The sequence below is a fragment of the Brachyhypopomus gauderio genome, chromosome 13 (assembly GCF_052324685.1).
Source record: "Brachyhypopomus gauderio isolate BG-103 chromosome 13, BGAUD_0.2, whole genome shotgun sequence".
Lineage (NCBI taxonomy): Eukaryota > Metazoa > Chordata > Actinopteri > Gymnotiformes > Hypopomidae > Brachyhypopomus > Brachyhypopomus gauderio.
The window spans coordinates 2,461,115-2,481,815 of NC_135223.1; the positions used below are offsets into that span (position 1 = coordinate 2,461,115).

At 45.1% G+C, this 20,701-nt stretch overlaps 3 protein-coding genes across 10 annotated transcripts in view; 1 reads left to right on the plus strand and 2 right to left on the minus strand.

Moving 5' to 3' along the window:
- Nucleotides 1–1,013: 1,013 nt before the first annotated feature.
- On the minus strand, nt 1,014–3,400 carry otud1 (OTU deubiquitinase 1). The gene has a single exon (XM_076970375.1). The coding sequence runs from the start codon at nt 2,772–2,774 to the stop codon at nt 1,482–1,484; it is 1,293 nt and encodes a 430-aa protein (XP_076826490.1). The 5' UTR covers nt 2,775–3,400; the 3' UTR covers nt 1,014–1,481.
- Nucleotides 3,401–5,390: 1,990 nt separating this feature from the next.
- tgif1 (TGFB-induced factor homeobox 1) lies at nt 5,391–11,551 on the plus strand. 2 transcript variants are annotated; one of them, XM_076970377.1, is made up of 3 exons: nt 5,391–5,735; nt 7,804–8,033; nt 9,701–11,551. In XM_076970377.1, the coding sequence occupies exons 2-3, from the start codon at nt 7,848–7,850 to the stop codon at nt 10,262–10,264; spliced, it is 750 nt and encodes a 249-aa protein (XP_076826492.1). In that variant the 5' UTR covers nt 5,391–5,735; nt 7,804–7,847; the 3' UTR covers nt 10,265–11,551. The 2 variants fall into 2 exon arrangements, with proteins under 2 accessions (XP_076826492.1, XP_076826491.1); XM_076970376.1 differs by having other exon boundaries at nt 5,392–5,968.
- Nucleotides 11,552–14,277: 2,726 nt separating this feature from the next.
- Nucleotides 14,278–20,701, minus strand: part of dlgap1b (discs, large (Drosophila) homolog-associated protein 1b) — a 98,679-nt gene continuing 92,255 nt past the window's right edge. For all 7 annotated transcript variants that reach the window (XM_076970247.1, XM_076970243.1, XM_076970245.1 and 4 more), the window contains 4 exons: nt 20,406–20,701; nt 18,659–18,750; nt 18,256–18,408; nt 14,278–17,664 (listed from right to left, as the gene is read on the minus strand). The exon at nt 20,406–20,701 is cut by the window's right edge and continues 159 nt beyond it. In XM_076970247.1, the coding sequence (XP_076826362.1) occupies nt 17,452–17,664; nt 18,256–18,408; nt 18,659–18,750; nt 20,406–20,701 (754 nt within the window). In that variant the 3' untranslated portion in view covers nt 14,278–17,451. The remainder of the gene's footprint in view (nt 17,665–18,255; nt 18,409–18,658; nt 18,751–20,405) is intronic.

Sequence of the window (20,701 nt, forward strand, 5' to 3'; positions counted from 1 at the left end):
GTATGTTATGATTTTTGAGTTTGCTATGTTTATAATATATTGTCATTTTTATGTAGTCATTCTTTATGTAGATAAGTCATTTTTATATACAAAATTACACAAAAGATTTGCCAAGTTCCATAAAAGCTGTCTATACCATCTTTAAGAATTATGGGTATGTGAAAGCAGAGACTGATCTTTATAAGCCAGCACTGATGAATAGTTCAGAGAGGTCTTAAGGCCCCAGGTCTGCGCCGCTGACTGGTCTGAGATCAGCTGCAATGTGCTCTGTAGGAATGTGCTACACTGTTGAAGGTGATGGATTAGAGTCCACAGAGACAGCGTGATATTTGGCCTCTGACATCAGACCACTGAGGTCATCTCTCTATATACAAACTGGCTTGCTTGCCCATAGGGGATTTTTTAAAGAATAAACATTATGAGTAACTGAAATTGTTGGAAAGATACTTCATTCATTCTGATTACAAATCATTACTTCATTCATTACTTCATTCATTCTGATTACAAATCTACATTCAAAGATCAAAGGTATTTGACAGTGACCACAGTGATCTTCAAATCTGTCAGAATAAGGCAAGTTTAAGTGTGACAAAACATCTGGATTAACTGAATAAGAGCTTTTGGGATGTCTGCAGTCACTATTAATTATTAATTAATTATTAATTATTAATATTAATTACAATATTAATTCTGTTAGTAATACATCCAGACAATCATGGAAGAGGAAGGATTTATAACTGTAAATCATTGTTGTTTCTCAGAAACAGAATTTCACAGGACCAGGTCATCTCCACGCTGAACTTGTATAACGGTGTGAGTGTGAACACTGAACAGAATGTCAGAGCTGACATCACCTTACATCACGAGCAATGATCCCACAGGCGTCTCCATCACACTTATGTCATGAATACAAGTTCTTAATGTTTTACTGTGAAAATCAACCTTCAACTATGAACAAATCTACTGCTGCCACACTGAGCAACAAAATACTTAATAAGAAAAAACAACAGAGATCATTACAAATTATAGAATTTATTTTCAAAGCCAAATTTATCAAGCTCGCACAGTTGTAGAAGTCACAGACTGCAAGAAAAGTCCCTTCAGGAAGCTCCTTTCCTAACGAAGACAGACGGTAATCCCGGTAAGTGTTACACACTCCGGTAAGGAAGAGACACGGTCTGCCCTGGTTCTTACAGAAACACGGGTAAGAAAAGAGGCAGGTAAAACTCGGCAGGCAAATGCAAAGGCAACCTGGGAACATTCACATGACCGAACCAACTTTGCGTCCATATATCATGCAAATTCTTGTGCACTGCACTTAAATACACTGATAGAAAATGACACAAGGCTAGAATAAATTAAGGCATTTAAACACATGGAATCGGAAGTGCAATCAGTTTAGAAAAACAAAAATACAGTATATCAGTACAGTGTTCTATGGTAGAGGCTGTTCCTGGATCAGTGTCTCTGGGCGTCCGGGTTTAATGAAGGCCATTCTGCTCTATGTACATTCTGGAGAGGGAAGCTGCCATAGATTTGGCCAGTTCCTCGTCGCGTTTCCTCTGCACCTGCGTGCGACGGCACCAGCTGTCGTACTCCGGGTTGGGCAGGTGCTGGTCCAGTAGCACGTCGTAATGTCCGTTACTCAGCCAGCTGAGCCAGACGGCAGGCTTGGTCGGGTCCTCCTCGCCCAGGAAGTGGACCATGGTGGACACGGTGGGGCTCTCCAGGCTGCCCCCGGTGGTCAGGTGGATGTTGACGTTGAGCATCTGGCTCATGGCGAGCAGCTCCGGGTAGCCGGCCCAGGCTCCGTCCTGCGCCGCGCCGATCAGGAACTCGCCGACGTCGCCCTCGATGATGGGGCTGAACTGGTCGAGGTGGTCGGCGATGTGGTGCACGGTCTGCTCGCGGAGATCTTTGTGTACGGACTGCTCGCCGTACGCGGCTTTTGAGATGGCGCGGTACAGGCAGTTCCCGTCGGGGATGATGTGGAAGCGGTATTTCTTCCTCTCCTGGAGGTATTTGTTTTGTCGCTCGACCTCCGCGAGGTACTGCGAAACCTTCTGGGTGAGGTCGCTCCTGCTGGCGGATGAAGCGGGTTCCTGGAGAATGCGCAGCTCGAATGTGGGCTCCTCGATGCCTTCGCATTCATCATCATCATCTTCCTGCTGAGGTTTGGAGTTTATTTGGTCTTTGACTGGCAGGACAACTTCAGAAGACTGTTCTTCACTGCATCTCGACACAGCTCTGTGTGAACAACTTTGTGGAGCTGTAACGTCGTTAGGAACACACACCTCTTCCTGTTCATGCAGTCTATCAAAGCTGCTTTCATTTATCTTAGCGTTATTCTCAGAAACCTCCGATCTACACGTTATACGTCCAAAAAGATCTTTAATCAACTCAGCATCCGGTTCGTCCGTATTCCTCTCCGTACACGAACTCCTTCGTGGTTCTACAGAACTCCGTTTGGAGTGCTGATCCTTCATAATATGAATCGGGACGGATTTCTCCACCCCGTCCGGCCGTGTGATGATGATCTCGGCTTTGGACGTGTAGAAGACCGGCCGGATCGGGGCAGCCTCGTAGCACGAGAAGGCAGGCATGTTCTCGTCTGTCTGGTCTGTCTCCACCAAATCTCCTGCGTGCGACGTAGCACTGGTGTCGGGAAAGTTTGGACCCTCTCCGGTCGATTTGTTCCCACTAGCAGTGACGGTGATCGAAACTTTCCGAGCGGAACCGGGGTAATGTGTTAACGCGCTGCTATACAGCTGCATTTTCCCAGTCCTCCCTTTATACGGTGTGCTGGTGGCCTCCGTGTTACCGACAGATGACAACACCGGATAAAAATACACCGTGTCATCAATATCACCAGAGTTGTGAGGCGCGTTTCCATGAGTCTCCGTCCGCTGTCACAGAAGATCCATTTCTGTGTTCTTGCGTCAGGCCCACCGCCCCCTAATTTTAGAAGGGGTCAAAAGAAACCGGACCCCCGCTCCCCGGACCCCCTACTCACCGCCTGGTCAAAAAGCGGGCCGCTCTGGCCCGATGACGGTGCCGTGAGGAATGTGAAGGATGTGATGTGTCACTGAGCCCGTCGGAACTTCTCCCGTGTTGACACTGCAGAGCGCGTCAGGGCGGCGGTGCAGCGTCGGAATGCGCAGATCCTGCCAACAGGCCCCCGGTTCTCATGAAAGCACCGACTGTAGTGCAGAAACAAGCAGACACAAGCGAACTATACTGCCTTGCACCAAAGAGGAAGTCCCGCCTCGGAAAAAAAGACTAGCTTTTGCTGAGCCGCTACATGAAAACAGACGAATTTTAAAGAATATCTGGGCATGGTGGTGGACGTTGGGCGCCAGGACGTTTTTCCCCCTCGCAAGAGCGCGTACTTCTTTTAGTTATGCATTACATCACTTCGCATCATGCAGCATCGTCGTTTGACCTTATATGGAATATTACTCACGCTTTAAAAGGTGGTAAAAATGAATATTTACCAACAAAGCCCAAATGGACGAGCCACGCTGTGCGGAACGCATGTCTTGTGTCACGAGATAAATATAGCCTACTTGTTTTCCTGTATAGTGTACCAACATACCAACTGCGAATACATTGTCAAACTATATTCTACTTTGTCCGAGTGTTCTCTTTGAAAGTGAAAAAAACTGTAAACAAAATACTACTACAACTAAAAGCATAATAATAATACGTTTAATTTATTTAACTCCTCAATGTCGCTTTGCAACAATACAGTAGATGGAAAAGTAATAATAATAATAATAGCTTTCAATTAAATGAGTATGGCAATATCTAAATTGTGAGTTATTGGTATCAAACTGCTGAAAACTGAAGTTCTGATACTGAATACCGTGCCATTTGTCTAAATCCAGTTTAGTTGATTTACGTTGTTAATTTGTCTGGATGTATTTTATAGGACGTAACTGGTCTGTAGGGGAAGTGACATCACTGGATTTATGGCGGGTAGAGGAAAAACTCCCGCGAGTCTGATTTTAAATAGCACCCAGTAGCTGCCAAACTGCGCAATGCATTCCAGATTTTATGTAGCCTGACGTATGTTTCTGTCAACCCAAATAAAGCGCATGCGACACCACTGCAATATTTTATCCCCGTACTGTAGACAAATACGTCTATTCTACAGTACTGAAACAAATTATCCACTCGGTTTTTTCCCGCTTGTATTAAAATGAAGAATCAATTCATATCTTTACCCCCGAACAAAACTTTTTATTTTTGTGTGGCCGGTAACATGATAATGGCAATTTTCCACCAGAAGGTGGCAGCCAATCTTTGTTCAAACCTCCATTACATTCCGCGAACAGCCTGTAGTTATATGAACCTGTCAGCAGAGGTCGCAAATGTGCCTGATCCTGCAGCTCATTATGGCTGAACAGATTTAACTCCCGCACGAGAGCAATCATATTTTTAGGAAACATAACAACGCGTTCTACTTTCAGTCATGCACCCCCCCCCCCCCCCCAACACGCTTCTTAACGCGAAACGTTGTTGTCTTTTTCTTAATTTTACTAAAACCTTAAACTAAAGTATTAAATGCTATATTCAAGCATTCCTGTTTGGTTTATAATCATAGCCTGCTAAACCCCGTTTGTCCTGTAAAAGTCAACTACCGTGTTATCAACTGCTCCAGATTGCGAATTAAGGCCAAATGCATGACGTACGTCTGTCATGGACAGTCTGACCTATATTTTCCTGGCTCACTACACTAAACACATCGCCCTAAACCTTAAACTACGACCGCGCACTTCAGCATGTATTTTACAGTTCGGTTAATTCAAGACATGCTTCTTTTAACGTTATATCGTTTTCAGTGATGCGGTGCATAACGTAATGCGTCACGAAGTTCATAATCCACATTCGTTAACCTCGACGGTGCCGAATCGAGTGCGGTTACTGCGGCGTCCGGTAAACAAGTGCATATGCACGGGAGATTATCGGTGCTAGACTCCGTCGTCTGTGATTTAAAGCTGCGTGGCGTCAGAGACGCGGCTGAGGAAACGAGGGATTCCGCCTGGCAGCGTCTGATCCAAACGGTCGACCGCGTATCACGCAGCGCTGCGACAACAGGAAGCTGCTGAGATGTTCCACGGGGAGCTGCTGCGCTCCGGTTCCGTCCAGTACGGACATCTGTCACCGACGGCCAGCGTCACCCTTTCAGCAGTGTAATAAATGCTCTCGGACTCTCCTGCTGGTTCTGTTTAATATATAAACTTAAAAGGTTTTCATTGCAACGGTTGATGCACACAAAGCAACACTGGAACAGTCCAGTCTGTGTTGTGTCATGACATCAGTGATGAAATCAAAAACCTCAAAAAAAAAAATATCCTGCAGATTTGCCGCCCGATAATGACGTTAATAACCGATATCGGTGATGCACGCGCTTCACGGCGCAGCAGCCGTTAAAAGACAAACACACTGCGGCGGAAACCACCCCAACGCATCATTCAAACACGAAACAAACAAGACAGATTCGTCGGAATTGTTTTAACTCGTGTTAAAAAAGGGTTTTAAAAGTGGAGGAGCGATCGCTCGGGTTGGTCTCGCCGCCGTTTCCGTGCTGAGGTCAGGTTCGGTTCGCTCTTCCCCTCCGAGGGGGTGGACCTTCCAGCGTTGAGTCACGCAGCTGTCAAAGATAGCTGTCAGCTCGCTGATCAAACACACACTCAACGAGACCGAGCCACCCAGAACCAGCCCCGTCCCAGGTAGCCGACAATGTGTTGCGTCTCAAACCCGTGAAAGCGTCGACTTAAAACGATTATTCGACGAAGAATCGGCCCCGCGCCACGACGTTTCTTCGCGTTTCGGACTATTCGGTTTGATGATTTAGCGTAAAGGAACCGACACTTTGGAATAAATTCGACAACGCTGCTCATCTCGTCGCCAGCGTGAAAGGGGGATTTTTTTTGTTTTTTTACGGATATGAAGACTAAAAGAGGTATGCACTCTTATTCCTTATATTACTGGGAGCCATACCTCGCAAAAAACCGCGTGGTTTGTATCTGTGTCGATCCTGAATGTAACGTCTTAATTAAAGTTGTCTATGATGGCAACATTAGGCAGAAAGCGCTTTGCTCGTGGCATGCTCGCTATTGTTTCCGTTCCAGACAAAACAGCCTTTTTCTCACCATGTGCTGGCGGGCTGTCAGAATCATCACTTTAGCTCATTTGTTCATGCTATCGGGTTTTTACCGAATATTGTTTTAAAAACACAAAATATGAGCCGTTATACTGATTTTATAAAAATATACATTTTTACGTGTGCAACTTGATTCTTAAAGAGCACAAGCAAATTGTGTTTTGTCTTTCGTTTCTTTTGTTGGCTCTTTAATTATAACTTGGAAATCAAGTTTTTGTGCAAGATCCGTTTTTGTGTGTCGAGTTTTGAAGTTGGCCACGCGCTCTCGGTGCGTGGAAAAGGGAGCTGGGCCACTCGGGCACATTGTTTCTTTCTAAGTTTTCTTTTCCTATGGGATACGAGGAACGTTCAAAAAGTTTGTGCTTCGAAGACCAGAGCTCGTTTCTTCGTTTCATCTCGTTTAATGAGAAATAAGCGCACTTTATGATTGTGTCTGAAACGGTGCGACGACGCTTCGTTCATTCCTGACCTCCTTTGTGAAGTTAGCTCGCGCCGCTTCCCTGAGGCGACGCTTTCGCATTCTCCGACCTCGTGTTACCGAGCACACACAATGGGGCTCTTTCTGTTCTCGCTTTCTAACGTCGTATTTCGAAAGAAGTACGACTTGCGAGTGTACTAAGTTCAACGAAAAACCCTTTGTGCCGAACTTGGGAGAGTTATTACGAGTTTTCGCCTCAAAGAAGGTCGAAAAAAACATTGTTTAAAGTATCTGAAGCCCACATTCTTTTGTTCAGGCTTGAGACGGGAGATTTGCAACAGGTCCCCCCCCCTCTTCTTCTCCCATACAGACCGACGTAATTAGTCCTCTTCAAGCTGGATTTTCGTCTAAACTACTAGTGCATGCCTGAGACCCAAAATGATTTAGAATGCTGTTGAATTATAAAAGGGTGACGAAGAACAAGTTGATTCGGTTTACAGCTACTGTGTTTTGAGACCAACGTGCCAGCATAAACGTTTGAAATCACCATGTGTATAAGAAAACGTTTGATATGCTTTCAGTTCAGTATATTTTATAAAAGGACAGTGTGTTGGTGGCCTACGTAATACAGCCTGCTTTAATGATTTTCCTCCACCGACTGTTAAGTGCAGTGAACAAGTTTTTGTTAAGACATGTTTGAGCCCTGACACAGTGTAGAAACGCTCTTTATAACCCCTTTCCCATCATCACATGGCCGGATGTGACAGCAAGGATCTGACACATCAGCTGCTGGGACACACACACACACAAGCGTGCGTGCATAAACATGCAGATATCTAGAACCTTGTGTGTGCTGTTTTGGAATTTGGAGTTGTGGAGGGAGAGAGCCTCTGTTAGGGGGTGGGGGAGGGGAGAAGTGGAACCAGGGGGTTGACAATGGGTGGTCATTTGTCCCCTCACACACACACACACACACAGCAGATTTACAGACTTACTCACTTGCACATTAAAACACTTGCTGATTCTTCCATATGCATTCCTCCAGAAACGACTCAGTTGTGATCATTTCGCAGCATTGTCACACACACCCCTACACGTCAACATTGACGGCACCATAACGCATGAATACACACACACACACACACACACCAAGCACCTCTGAGCTCAAAACCTGCATGTTCTGAAGTGCTGGCCTTTGTCTGTGTCTGGCATGTAGGTGTGCTGGCTGTCTCTGGCAGCGAGACAGAGGACGAGGACAACATGGACGTGCCCCTGGACCTGTCGTCCAGCCGAGGGGCCTCGGCCAAGAGGAAGAGACGGGGCAATCTGCCCAAGGAGTCTGTCCAGATCCTCAGGGACTGGCTCTACGAGCACCGTTACAACGCCTACCCGTCAGAGCAGGAGAAAGCGCTGCTCTCCAAACAGACTCACCTGTCCACACTCCAGGTACGCAGCCGTGCCAAACACAGGTTCAGGTGTGAGCTGCTAAGTAGCTGTCACATTCTTACGCGAGTAAAAAAAAAAAACCTGAATCATTTTTTTTCTTCGAACTCGACAGGTTTTTCCCCCCCCTTCTGACATTAGCCACGCGTAATTTAGGAATATGTTTTAAATTAGAAAATTACGAAGAGACCAGTAAATGAATGGGCGGGGGAATTTCGGAGGTTTCGTCTTCGTTGATCAGTAATCCGTTCCCATGTCTCTCAGGGGGGCAGTGAGCTAGCTGACTTCAGAGGCATGGTTTTGTTCAGGTGACGTGTGAAGGGAAACTGAAAGGCTTTTGCTATCATAATTAGCAGGAAGTAAGAGCGTGTGAGATATTTAAAGCTATTTTGAAGCTGTGGCCTTGTTTTAAGACGAGGTGCTGGCCATAGCGGTGACACCCCCTGTCCCTACATGAAGTGCACACTTCCTTTGCCTTCAGTCAATGGAGAGAATTCCTGTGGACAAATCGAGTGAAGAACTGTTGTGAGTCATTTCAGAGAGATGGAGGGGGGAGGGAGAGAGAGAGAGAGAGAGAGAATATCTAACAGTCAGGAATTCCCCCACACTCAGCCAGCTGTCTGCCAAACTATAGTGAGAAACAATACACACATTAACATGGAGAAGACCATCGGTGTGTGTGAGGCTATCCACACACACACACACACTATAAGCTCGTTACCATAGTGGGGGCCAGAATCATTTCTCCATTGAAGGCAACGAAGGCCAGAGTTGCTGGTGTGAATGTTTGTCTTCACACCATACTGACCGAAGGAAATATTTGTACTTCAGTGTCTGTTTATATAGTGAGAGAATGTCCACAAAGAAGTCAGAAATTCTAGATATTTTAAGATGAACATGTGCCTTGGTATGTTTAACACAACAGAACCAAAATACATTTGCTGTGTGTCAACGAGAATGACACCAGCTCAGGACATCGATTCTACCTGCTTCCATATGAAATATTCCACAAGTAATTTCATGGACAGGTCAGACCAGCTGCTTGTGGTTCACAGCGACTGTCACTCAAGCTCAAGCAGTCTTCTCATTACCATAATCAGCTCACACCTGAGCACTGTGTTGCCTACAATACAGCCACACTTTGCTAGGACAGGACAGGAACAGGCCTTTCACCAGAGATGCGCGCATAAGTCCAAATTGCGGTCACTCTAAGTGTCACATTTGCATTCGAGTGGGTCTCTGTGCTTGAGACGCCTGGTCTCACACCGTGAAGAGAGTTGCTCCATTAGCATTACTAAGAGCCGACCCCATAGGCTCAGTGGAGGAAACAGATGCATGCACAATGCCCAACCATTACCATCCCACCGCCATTATGATCTTGGAAGAAAAGTCTTCCCTGACCTTAGGCAGTCTGTAGGCATGTAGGAACAGTATGCAGGGTGAAGTTTGTCTGCTGAGCTGTTTCTCCAGTGAAGAAAATCACGTGTAGTAGGAGTGACCCTTCCTTTCTGAAATGAAACTCAAACAGGGAAGTTCTGAGTTGTGTAAAAAAATAGTTGGAACTGTATTTAGCCATGAGGAACCTGAGGTTTTAGGGGACGCCCACGACTAGCGGGGATGCAGCTCTAAGAACGCGCCGTAATCCCAGTGTGTCCTTTTTCCCTGCTCAGGTGTGTAACTGGTTCATAAACGCTCGCCGACGGCTCCTCCCAGAGATGCTACGAAAGGACGGCAAAGACCCCAACCAGTTCACCATCTCCCGCCGGGCCAGCAAGGGAGGCGAGGCGTCCAGCGACAGCTCGCAGTCTCCAAAACACGGCCAGCCTGCCAGCGGAGACACCTACGAGCCCGGCTCGCCCCACGGCGCCGTGCCCGTCTCCGGCGGCTATCCCAAAAAGGCTCTGTCGCACAAAAACCCGCCCTCGCCCGCCCTACCCCGCCCCTCCGTCATCTGCCACACCACGGTCACGGCCGCCGGCCAGCCAGGGGGCTCTAAAGTGGAAGGGGCCACCGAGCTGGTGGCGGCGGGGGGCGAGGCAGCTGCATTCGGCTGCCAGGTGGGGGCGGGGCTGAGCGCAGAGGGCGGAGCCAGCCCACAGAGCGGCCTGTTCAACACGCCGCCGCCCACTCCGCCCGATCTCACGCAGGACTTCAGTGGCTTCCAGCTGCTGGTGGATGTGGCGTTGAAGAGGGCTGCCGAGATGGAGCTGCAGACCAAGCGGCTGCTTGCCTGAAGCCTTGATCGCCCCCTGGAGGCCCGGAGCACGGTGCGGATAGCCGAGTCTCATAAACGTTTGTTCAACGATCTCCTCCCTCCACTCTCCCTCCACGACCCCGACCCTTTTAGAATGAACTCTGCGGGGAGTTCAGAGACATGACTGAGTGAAAGAAAGTTAAAAACAAAACTTAGAAAAAAAAAATCATAAAGGCCTGATCATTTCTATTTTTGGTAAATGTAAATCAAACTGATACAGATCCGTTTGTCTAAAACCATTTCAATGTGCCTTGCCAGTCATTTCCTTTTTGTATTTCATTTACTTGTATATAAATATATGTCTATCATCCTTTTTTTTTGCACACAGGGGACCAAAAATGTATAGACAAAAGTTGTCTGTCTTAAGTCTTTCTTAATTTTTGGGAAGAGTGGATTGCTCCTTTTCTTCCTTAGTTCCAGTTTTTTCCACTCTCGCTTTGCAGAAGCTCGGCTCTGGGATCGTTTGTTTCTGCCTTGTTTTTAGGGAACAACTCTGAAGTTGTTTATTCTGTCCCATTCTTTTGCACAAAATGGCAGGTCATCTCAAGTATCTTAAATATTCTTCTTTTTTTCCTCTATATCTCAGATGAACCTTAATCACTACTGTTCCAGGTCATACTGTGTCTCGTAGTAATTCAGTTTATTTTTTTGGTTCTTTTTTGGTATTGTTTGATGATGTAAAGGAAACGTGTTATTTTTGGATGCTATGTTTAGTATGATGCTTTTTGTTTCATTTCTTTTGAGGAATATTCAGATGTAGCAGAACTATAGTCTGAGATTTCCTCAGTGTAGAAACGGCCAGTGAATGTGCCCCCCAACCCCAACCACCACCACACCCACCCACACCCACAAACACCCATCTGCCTATTTCACACTGTCCCTAACACCCCCCCCCCTCACCCGAGCCCCCACCACCCCCCCTCCACACAACCAGACACACACACCTCAAACAAGTACAAATGGGCTTGAGGAAACAACACTACATGATTGGTATGTGTGGACTGTGCCATTTTGGTATAAATATATATATTTTTTGTCATGTTGAGACCACTTCACATGGAAAAAGGAAAATGTTTTTTACATCACCAAAAACAGAAGAAAGGATGAATTGCTAAAGGCTTTGGGAGTTTAGATGCATGCATCGTAGCCAATGTGATGTGATGCCCAAGGATGTGAGTCCTCTTTCATACTGTGCAATGTTTGTGGCAAATTGGGGTCACATAGTGTTTAAATAAAGTTTTGTTTTCTACAAAATAATCCCAGGCCTTATTTCTGGAAAGTAAAAGCCCCAATTACTAAAGCCCAGGGTTAAAAGTGCATCGATGACTTCATTCCAGCACTCAATGTAACTTGGAGAAGACAAACTGTTTTTTCTGAAGTCCATAAATAGAAAATGAGCTGGATATGACCATAGATGACGTACTGTAGCTCCAGCGGCATTTGAAGAACTGTGTGAAGAAGTCAGGGCAGGTGGACTTTGGGAAGAGCCCTTTGGTGGGAAAAGAGGCTACCTGGACCAGGTGTGGGGAAGCCCACGATTTAAAAATACTACCGGCCTGCTTTAACACCTCACACAAATGAACCACGATCTCTTTTCATTACGGCATGTTTCTGCAGGCTATCACTAAACTGTGCATTCCTCCCTCATCCTGTGTGCTCCTCACAAGAGCACCAATTAGCATAATCCTGCATTTAATTAGCAGGAGCCAGCACCAGACGTCAATGACGGCTTGCCAATGGCGTCTGTGTGTCTCTGCCTACACACAATGCTGACAGATTAGCAGAGACACGTTTGCCCTGGATGTTTAATTCGCACTGTTAAGCAGCTGTTCCTTCCATTGGACTTTTCACAAAGCCCAGGCTGAAACAGATTTCTTGAATGAGGTCTTTTGTAGCCTGTTGTATGTATATGTGTGTATGTGTGCATATATATATATGTATGTACTATATATATATATATATATATATATATATATATATATATATATATATATACACACACTGGATAATCGCCAAATCCATTGGCTTGGGTACAAAAACGTGAAACTTTCTTCGATCAATTGGGCCATTTTATCTGAGTTGTGGTGGGGTGGGTGTAAAGGGGTTGAATGTGAGCAGAATACATTATTGATCAAGATACAATTGGAATCCTGTTTGACTCCGGCAGAACCACTGACTCACGTTGGAAGGTTAACGGGAACGTTGAGGGAAATATCAGTGTCTCTCTTACCCAAAAATAGACATGTTTGATATCTAATGTTTTTGTACTGGAGCTACAAGGTTAATGTAGATAATCATCCGGAATCCTCTTCATGAAAGAGGGACATAAAAAATGTTTTACGTACCGTATGTTTTAAATGTACTCAATTATATGGGGACCATGGTGCAAGCAAGACAGCGGGGGCCTATGTCACTCTTGAGGTCTGCTCCTCTCCAAACCACCGTCAACAAACCTGTAGGACTGGGTCAGAGAGGTGGGGACTGTTTGTCCCATATCTAAAGAGGGAAGTTATTAACCGGACTGTAGTATTCTGATCCAAACTTTGGGATTGTCCTGACAAGTTTCTTTTTGAAGCGGGGACGGGAGGGATCTCTGTCAGAAAAGGTTCTGACCCTGGTTCTGTATGTTTTATTTTAGGTACCAATAGTGTGCACCTAAATCACAGTGGGACAAATGATAACAGGCAAGGAGATTATTCGTGTATATCATGCAGCATAATAGCAATGGAACGTCAAAAGTTTCTGGGTAACTTCCTAGTGTTATCAGTATTAAAGAAGTCCTAGAATGTAACCTTGTGGCACACCAAATGTTCCTTTTGCAGTTGAGAGTTGAGAATTTCACATTTACATTTACAAATGTAGTGGAAAATCAGATAAGATTTGATCTAGGACAATTCCATGCCTCTAATTCCAAAGAAATTGGAATTGAACTCTAACTCAGATTTTTTTTCATGGACCTATGATGTCAAATGCTAATAATGAGATTTTATAAGTAAGTAATGTAACCCTGTTCATTCAGACACAAACTTCTTTTAGATTTTGTTCTACCTTATACAGTGCTGTCTTACTTTAATGAAACCTAAATTGGGCAATTCACAGAAATTACAAATTTCTAATCAAAGGACTAATTACAAATTTTACAGTTTTCGGTATATTGCCAATGCTTACAGAAGAAACAATATTAACAGATGACTGATTACACCAGGTAGCATCTGTTTTGGATATGTAATCTGCACATAGTTCATTTTAAGATCATTAAAACATTTTTAGAACATTAGAACTTTTTAGAACATTGAGCAACATTAACTTCAGCTGCAGGGTATGATATAAAAGATGCTCTGTGGTCCTGGTTAAAAAATTGTTAGGTATGCAGTTTAGAATATTTATGTGGCCTATTAGGTATGGAATTTGCTAAGATTTTATGCATACTTTACATTTTATGTAGTGCTTTATTTACTACACTCAATTCACAACAGAGTAGAACTACTCCAGTGACTGTCTAGTTAATGTAGATACTGTACTGAATAGGAACCTTCTATCAGCAGTTTGAGTATACATTTTTCTAACTGCACATGTTGATCTGAAAAGGTTTGGCATAATTAAAATGTTAGCATTAAACCCATGGACGTAATTTGGGGGGGAGACAGGGGGGACATGTCCCCCCCACTTTTTCAAAAGCCAGTTTTGGTCCCCCTCAGTTTTTACGGTTAAAACCAAATATTTAAATAGCGATGAATCCATGTCCCCCCCCCCCTTTTTAACGGTTAAAAAACAAATATTTAAATAGCAACGAATCTAGCGCTAGGACCATGCAGAAAACGACCATCCCGATAACAATTTTCGTTTGCCCATTTGTGTCCCCCCCACCTATGAAATCAAAATTACGTTCATGATTAAACCATTGTTGTATATTAAAAGCAGCCATTTTGATTCACACACACACACACACACAAAAAACACAAACAAAATGTAAAAATGTTCAGTACAGCTGAGTGGCAGTTCAGTATTTTAATGAGCAAACGTCCAGACACGTGCCATACAGTAACTATGTAGTAACATTAAATACAAAATGTGTGTGGTTAACATGATATTATATGCAAGTTGTTTTACATTTACACTCAAGAACATTCATGTATTTACAAACAGTTGTTTAAATAATTTGAATGCTTCAGCACAAATTATATATTCAACCCATCTTTACTTCTCAGAATGCTTTGTGGCTGGTGCTCAGTCTTATATATTTTTTGGCAACTATCTGCAATAAAATCTTTGTTTATATTTTTCATATTGTTAAAAAAAATGACATTTTATACGTTTTATCAAACACAAATATCAAACTGACAACAGTTTAAAGTCAAGATCCGAAAACAGTGTTGCTCACAATTATACTGTCAAGTTATTATCGACTAAGCAAGAACCTCTATAACATCAACTCCCACCTTCCTACTAATGAAAGAAAATAACAGAAATTAAATAAATACAATTCCTAGTAAATCAAGTGAAATATAGTAATCAATATATTATTCCAGGTTAATTGAATTCTACCTTTATTTATATTTTACTTTCACAGGAGTATTGAGCATTTAAGTGTCACCTACTGATTGTCCTTTAACATTCTAGTAGTTTAAATATTGTTGAAGTTTTCTAAGACATGAGATGATGCCCTTCAGAGCTGCACTTCATGTTAATATTCCAGTGGGGCTGCTAGAAAAGGGTCTTAAATAGTCCTAAGTGACTATGTAAAAATGTTCATAGCAGTGTGAGAGAGCAGATGTATTCCTCACGCAGTTCCCTACTACAGTATGACGAGATGAGAGCAGTTTGCAGAAACACGCGTCCCCATACATACACTGTATATAGTCTCCCCTGAGGCTACGTTGTGCATGACTATCATAATTCCGTAAATTAAGGCTGAGAATTTAAACGTTGATAATATTTAAAACAACCACTAACAACCACAGTAGAAAGGGCTTTGATAGTGCATAATGACACGAACCAAACAGTCTTTTTTGGAACATAAAGATACTGAAACACCAGAATGGCTGAACTCTACGCACAAAAAACCCAAACAAACCAGGTGCTTGTTGTCTGCCAGGAGGATTATATAAATGTATTCATCTTCAAAGGACTCTACACAGTGAAGCATTTCAAATATTACTTCAAGAAAGGGACAACTCTGTATTTGTCATATTTTAAGTGAAAATGAACATTTTAATGGGCAATAGATATGAAATTCATAATAATATATATTGGAGTATTTAGGTACTCGAGTGCATCTAAACATTTGTAGATCATCACAACAGAGCAGCACTATCAAACATGAATTCAACAGTTTGATTAGTATTTTTATAAATACAAAAATAATCAAATTTACGATATTCTCTACATATGTGTGTCCACATGCACTTTTAATTCCATTATATTCTGAAGAGCATGGGAGGGTTGTGTATGTTACAGTTTGTCAGCTGTGCTACATTTCAGTTCAAAAGAGAAACGCTTTGGATTAGGAAACAAATTAGGAAGCTCGTTGAAACATGCGTCATAAACGTGTCGATGGCACGTGTGCACGCTGTGCACACACACACACACACACACACACACACACACACACACACACACACACACACACACACACACACACACACACACACACACACACACACACACACACACACACACCCTTCTCTTGGCCATAGATGCTACAATAAAAAAGTTAATCTTGACTCTTTTTTACGATCGTAATATTAAGACAATAATAGTAAAATAGTACATTGTGACAGTGTATAGTATGTCATGAATTCAAAAGGCACCTAAGCTCGTAGATGCAGAGTCAGTCCTCGTGAGTACCACTAACACCTTCAACGTTCATTTGACTGAATTCAATTTGGTGGTTCTTAGTTGAATTTCTTGAATTCTGCTTCCATTACCGCATGTACGAGATTAATTTAAATAATCACATCCTTCCTCAATAGAAAATATTGATCTTATAGATTTGATCTATTATACAAAATGCTTTGTACACATATAGTGACAGGAAATGTTAGATAGCAAAGTTGAATATTGTAAGAATAAAGATATTTATATAGATGATTAAATAATGCAACTTTACACAGAAAAGGCAACATAGGAGATACTTTAGAGGGATCAGAATTGTACTTAAGTATGACCCTATGTGTTAGGTAGACTAATGTCAGTCTACATTGCAGCCGAAATTTTACCATCAAAAATATTCCTGAATGTTGTTGTCACACGTTCTAATACTGTGAAGATGTCTAATCCGCCTCTGTGCCACTTTTAAAGATTCGTTTGGACCGGATCGTCTCCGAAGGAGCTTCTGTGGCATCTCGGCCGTGTAGCGCCACCCATCACGGCTCCGTCCTGTCACTGAACATGTGTGGCTGAGAACGGGCTTGATGTTGATCTCATGAATACCTCCATGTAGTCTCGGTCAAAGCGGGCGGGGCCAATGAATGAGAACGTGAGACAAAGAAATGAGCAGAAATGAGCAAGAATGGAGGAGAGGGTGAACAGCCAAAGATCAGCGGAGACGGACGTGTGCTGGGAAATGTGGGGGCCTCCAGTAAGAAAGGGAACGTGGACAGGAAGTTCAAAGAAGAGGGGACAGTGGAGAAGCTGAAGGGAAACGTGAGCCGTTTCCACACGCTCCCTTGATAATGAGAGAAAAACAGTTTCACCCAGTCCCAGGAGACAGGGTGACACACACACACACACACACACACACACACACACACACACACACTGAAGCTACGTATGAGTGATAAAGCCTTTGATTACTGTGCTGGCTTTTTAGTTGGGTAGCGTGTTTGAACATTTTGTTGATATGTATGTACTCTTATACAACCGAATAACATACATGAACAGTTGCTACAAATTTGAAATCCATCTTTGGGAGGACAACAAAGGAGCTACATTTGAGTTGGCTGGATCTGAGTGAGGAAATCACAAACTCAAAGAATTCCACAGTGTAGAACCTCTTGTCTTTTAAAGAGGCAAAGACAGCAGTGATTGGATTACGAATACCCTGCCTTGGTTATTGTCCCTCAGCGCTTGTGTGTGTAGGTGCGTGCAGGCGAGCTTCAGGAGTGCGTGGAGGACTTTCAGTCGTCCGCACCTGCGGAGGTTTTCCGACGGCCAGGGGGGGGCGTTTCACAGCCGCGTCTGCGCCTCGGGGATGTAGATCTCGATGCTGTCGGCACACTCGCCGGCGGAGTTCTGACGCAGCGTGGCAGCCGCGCGTTTGGCCGCCATCAGGCGCTTGCGTGCCTCCTGCCTCTGCGAACCCTCCAGGGATCGGTCCCTCACCAGCAGGGCGGCGCCCTTGGCCGGCTTCTTCGGCACCGGCGGAGGCAACCGTCTCTCCTGGACAGCAACCAGAAGGTGGTTAGACCCTCCGACAGACACGGCGCGGCGTCTGGTCGCACGATTACACGCAGAGACACTTTTGTGGACGAGCTGGTTTTGCTGAGCTAGTGTTAAAATGAAGTGATGATGTATGCGAGAGGGCAGAAAAAAATTTAAATACAAATGACGGAGACCCTGGAAATTTGTGCCGAGCGCGTGCGTGAGGTCAGAAGTCGAGCATTAGGTGGATGAGTGGGTGTGGCCAAAGCCACGTCTGTGCCCATTGGCCAGGCTGCACGATGAAGGGGGAGGGGCCGGAGGGGGCGAGCTACCTACAGCGCAGTGTAGTGCAGGACGGCGTCTCAAAACCAGATCACTGTCAACAACAGAGCAAACGCACAGGAACAAAATGGCATCAGGCAAGAAAACGAACCAAGACAAACTCATCACGAGACACGTGCGACACTTCAGACCAAATCATAATCCATGCCCATAGCATAGAACACAAAGCTATTTAAATGCGACAGACACAAACATCTGAAAACAGCCAGTCTGGTTTAGTGTAACAGGATCAAGTGCTGAGACTCTCAGTACGACCTCCACTTATACCTTCAGCTCAGGTGGCTCCAGGGATCTCCAGCTGTTGGCTTTGAGCTGATGTAACTCATCAAACTTCAGACTGATGTTTTCAATGGACAACTGCAACATGTCCCAGAACCCGGCGAGATCCTGGGAGACGGGCCGTGGGTGGGCGTTGGGGTTCTGGAGAAAGGATATCAAAAGAAAAGTGGGTGCTGTTCTATAATCCTTTTATTCTTTTTATTTATTTTTTAATGAGATTCAACAGTTTTCGATTAAGCAATATGAACTGTAGAACATAAACAAGGATATTTTTGAGCTGAAGATTAGTTAAATTACTTTCTTTTAGCTCTAAAACATTCCAGTCCTATGGGACCTGGCCTCCGAGTACTGCTGGGTTCTGATTGGCTGGTGCGGTGTGATGAGCACATACCAGGTTCTCCTCACACAGCTCCCGGAACTGCTGGAACTTCTGTGACATCAGCAGCTGAGCACTACCGACTGCACTCCGGATTTTCCCCAGAACTACACACACACACACACACACACACACACACACACACACACACACACACACACACACACACACACACACACACACACACATTAAAAGAGACACAAGGCAATCTGCAAAACAAAATTTGTGTGTTTGTCGCATTGGGTAAAAAATCCTGAAGAGTGATTCAAAGGGATTTCCTCAGTGTGCACTTCACATGTGTGTGTGTATGTGTGTGTGTGTGTGTGTATCCATGCTTCAGAGCTGCACTGTTAAGATTTCACTGCTCTGCCTTTGAAGTGAGGTGTTGTAAGTGTCCCAGGGTGGGAACCCAAATGTGAAATGTACCAGAAAACGGGGAGAATGTTTATTCTGCACACCAAACAAATAGCTACAGTTGTGTGAGGGGCAGACTGAGAGAGAGAGAGAGAGAGAGAGAGAGAGGGAGGAAGAGAGAGGAAGAGAGGGGGGGAGAGAGGGAGGAGAGAGAGAGGGAGAGAGAGAGAAGACACAAACAGAATCTCAGGTTACCAATCAGGATGTAAGACACCAAAGTAGAGCTCATGTCTAGAAGCGACTGGGTTGTTCTTTGAACGGGTTCTGCTGCGGAATTCAGACTGCTGGAGACTGTTGTCTGGGCTGAGAGGCCGTGAGCTCGCGAGGGGAGTGGCTACGCTAACATAAGGGGAGAGGCTACGCTAACGTAAGGGGAGTGGCTACATTAACGCGAGGGGAGTGGATACGCTAACATAAGGGGAGAGGCTACGCTAACGTAAGGGGAGTGGCTACATTAACGCGAGGGGAGTGGATACGCTAACGCGAGGGGAGAGGCTACGCTAACTTAAGGGGAGAGGCTACGCTAACATAAGGGGAGAGGCTACGCTAACGTAAGGGGAGTGGCTACATTAACGCGAGGGGAGTGGATACGCTAACACGAGGGGAGAGGCTACGCTAAGAAACAGAGCCAGTGTGTCTTACCTTGTGGCCTAATAACTGCACGCTCAGCTTGGACGGGTTACCATATGCTACGGTTACGGTGCGTGAGACACGTGAGACTGATAAACATGATTAATATGATCTATGAAAAAAAGAGACTTGGGGTACAAGTGGAAGAGTTGATGAGAGAAGGAGAGAGGGAACATGGAAAAGAGAGAGAGAGAGAGAGAGAGAGAAAGAGACAGAGAGAGAGAGGGAGAGAGAAAGAGACAGAGAGAGAGAGGGAAAGAGACACGGAGGGGCTTCCTGGTGCTAAAAATGTCTGGTATGCTTGCAAGAGTTGGAGGAAAGATGAACAAGCAGGCTTTGTGACCAGCGACCTGAGCACAGGCACTCCCAGAGCAGCCTGTGTGAGTGTGTGTGTGTGTGTGTGTGTGTGTGTGAGTGAGAGTGTGTTTGAGGTGGGAAAAAGGAGGGGAAGACAGGAAGAAGACAGAAGGAGTCACTAGGCTGGAAGTAAACATTATGTGCTGCAGAACAAGCTTGGCCTTGTATACCGACAGACTCGTGGTGAGAGGCCATTAGGTTCTGAACATTCTCACAAACACACACGGGGCTCAGGAGGGCTGTCCAGAGAACACAGCCCCGGGCTGCTGGGACTGCTCCTGAAATCCTGCCACAACTGCACGTTCCATCCCGGTGTGGTCCTTGTAGCCCCGGTGCAGTCTGGGAAATAGCGGCTACTCACTCTCCTCGGGCAGCTCGTTCTTGCGCTCCTCCTGCTCCATCTGCTGACACCATCCCTCCATCCTCTGCACCTCCGCCTGCAGAAGCTTGAGGAACCAGCGTCCGTCCCTGGGGCAGGGCGAGATGCCCCCGGCTCCGCCTCCGGCCACGCCCCCCGCGCACGGCTCCTCCTCATTGATGCCCGGGTCCATCCACGGCTCGGGCGGGGGCAGCACGGAGGGGTCGAAGCCCACCGCCGAGTAGTCGTCCTGGGCACAGGCGTGGTAGTGGTTCCCCGAGCCCTGGATGCTCACGGTG

What these genes read in the sequence shown, in the direction of transcription:
- otud1 (XM_076970375.1), bottom strand. Translation starts at nt 2,774, where the DNA reads ATGCAGCTGTATAGCAGCGCGTTAACACATTACCCCGGTTCCGCTCGG.
- tgif1 (XM_076970376.1), top strand. An exon ending in CTCACCTGTCCACACTCCAG is followed by an intron (nt 8,034 to 9,700) that starts GTACGCAGCCGT and finishes TTCCCTGCTCAG; the next exon opens with GTGTGTAACTGGTTCATAAA.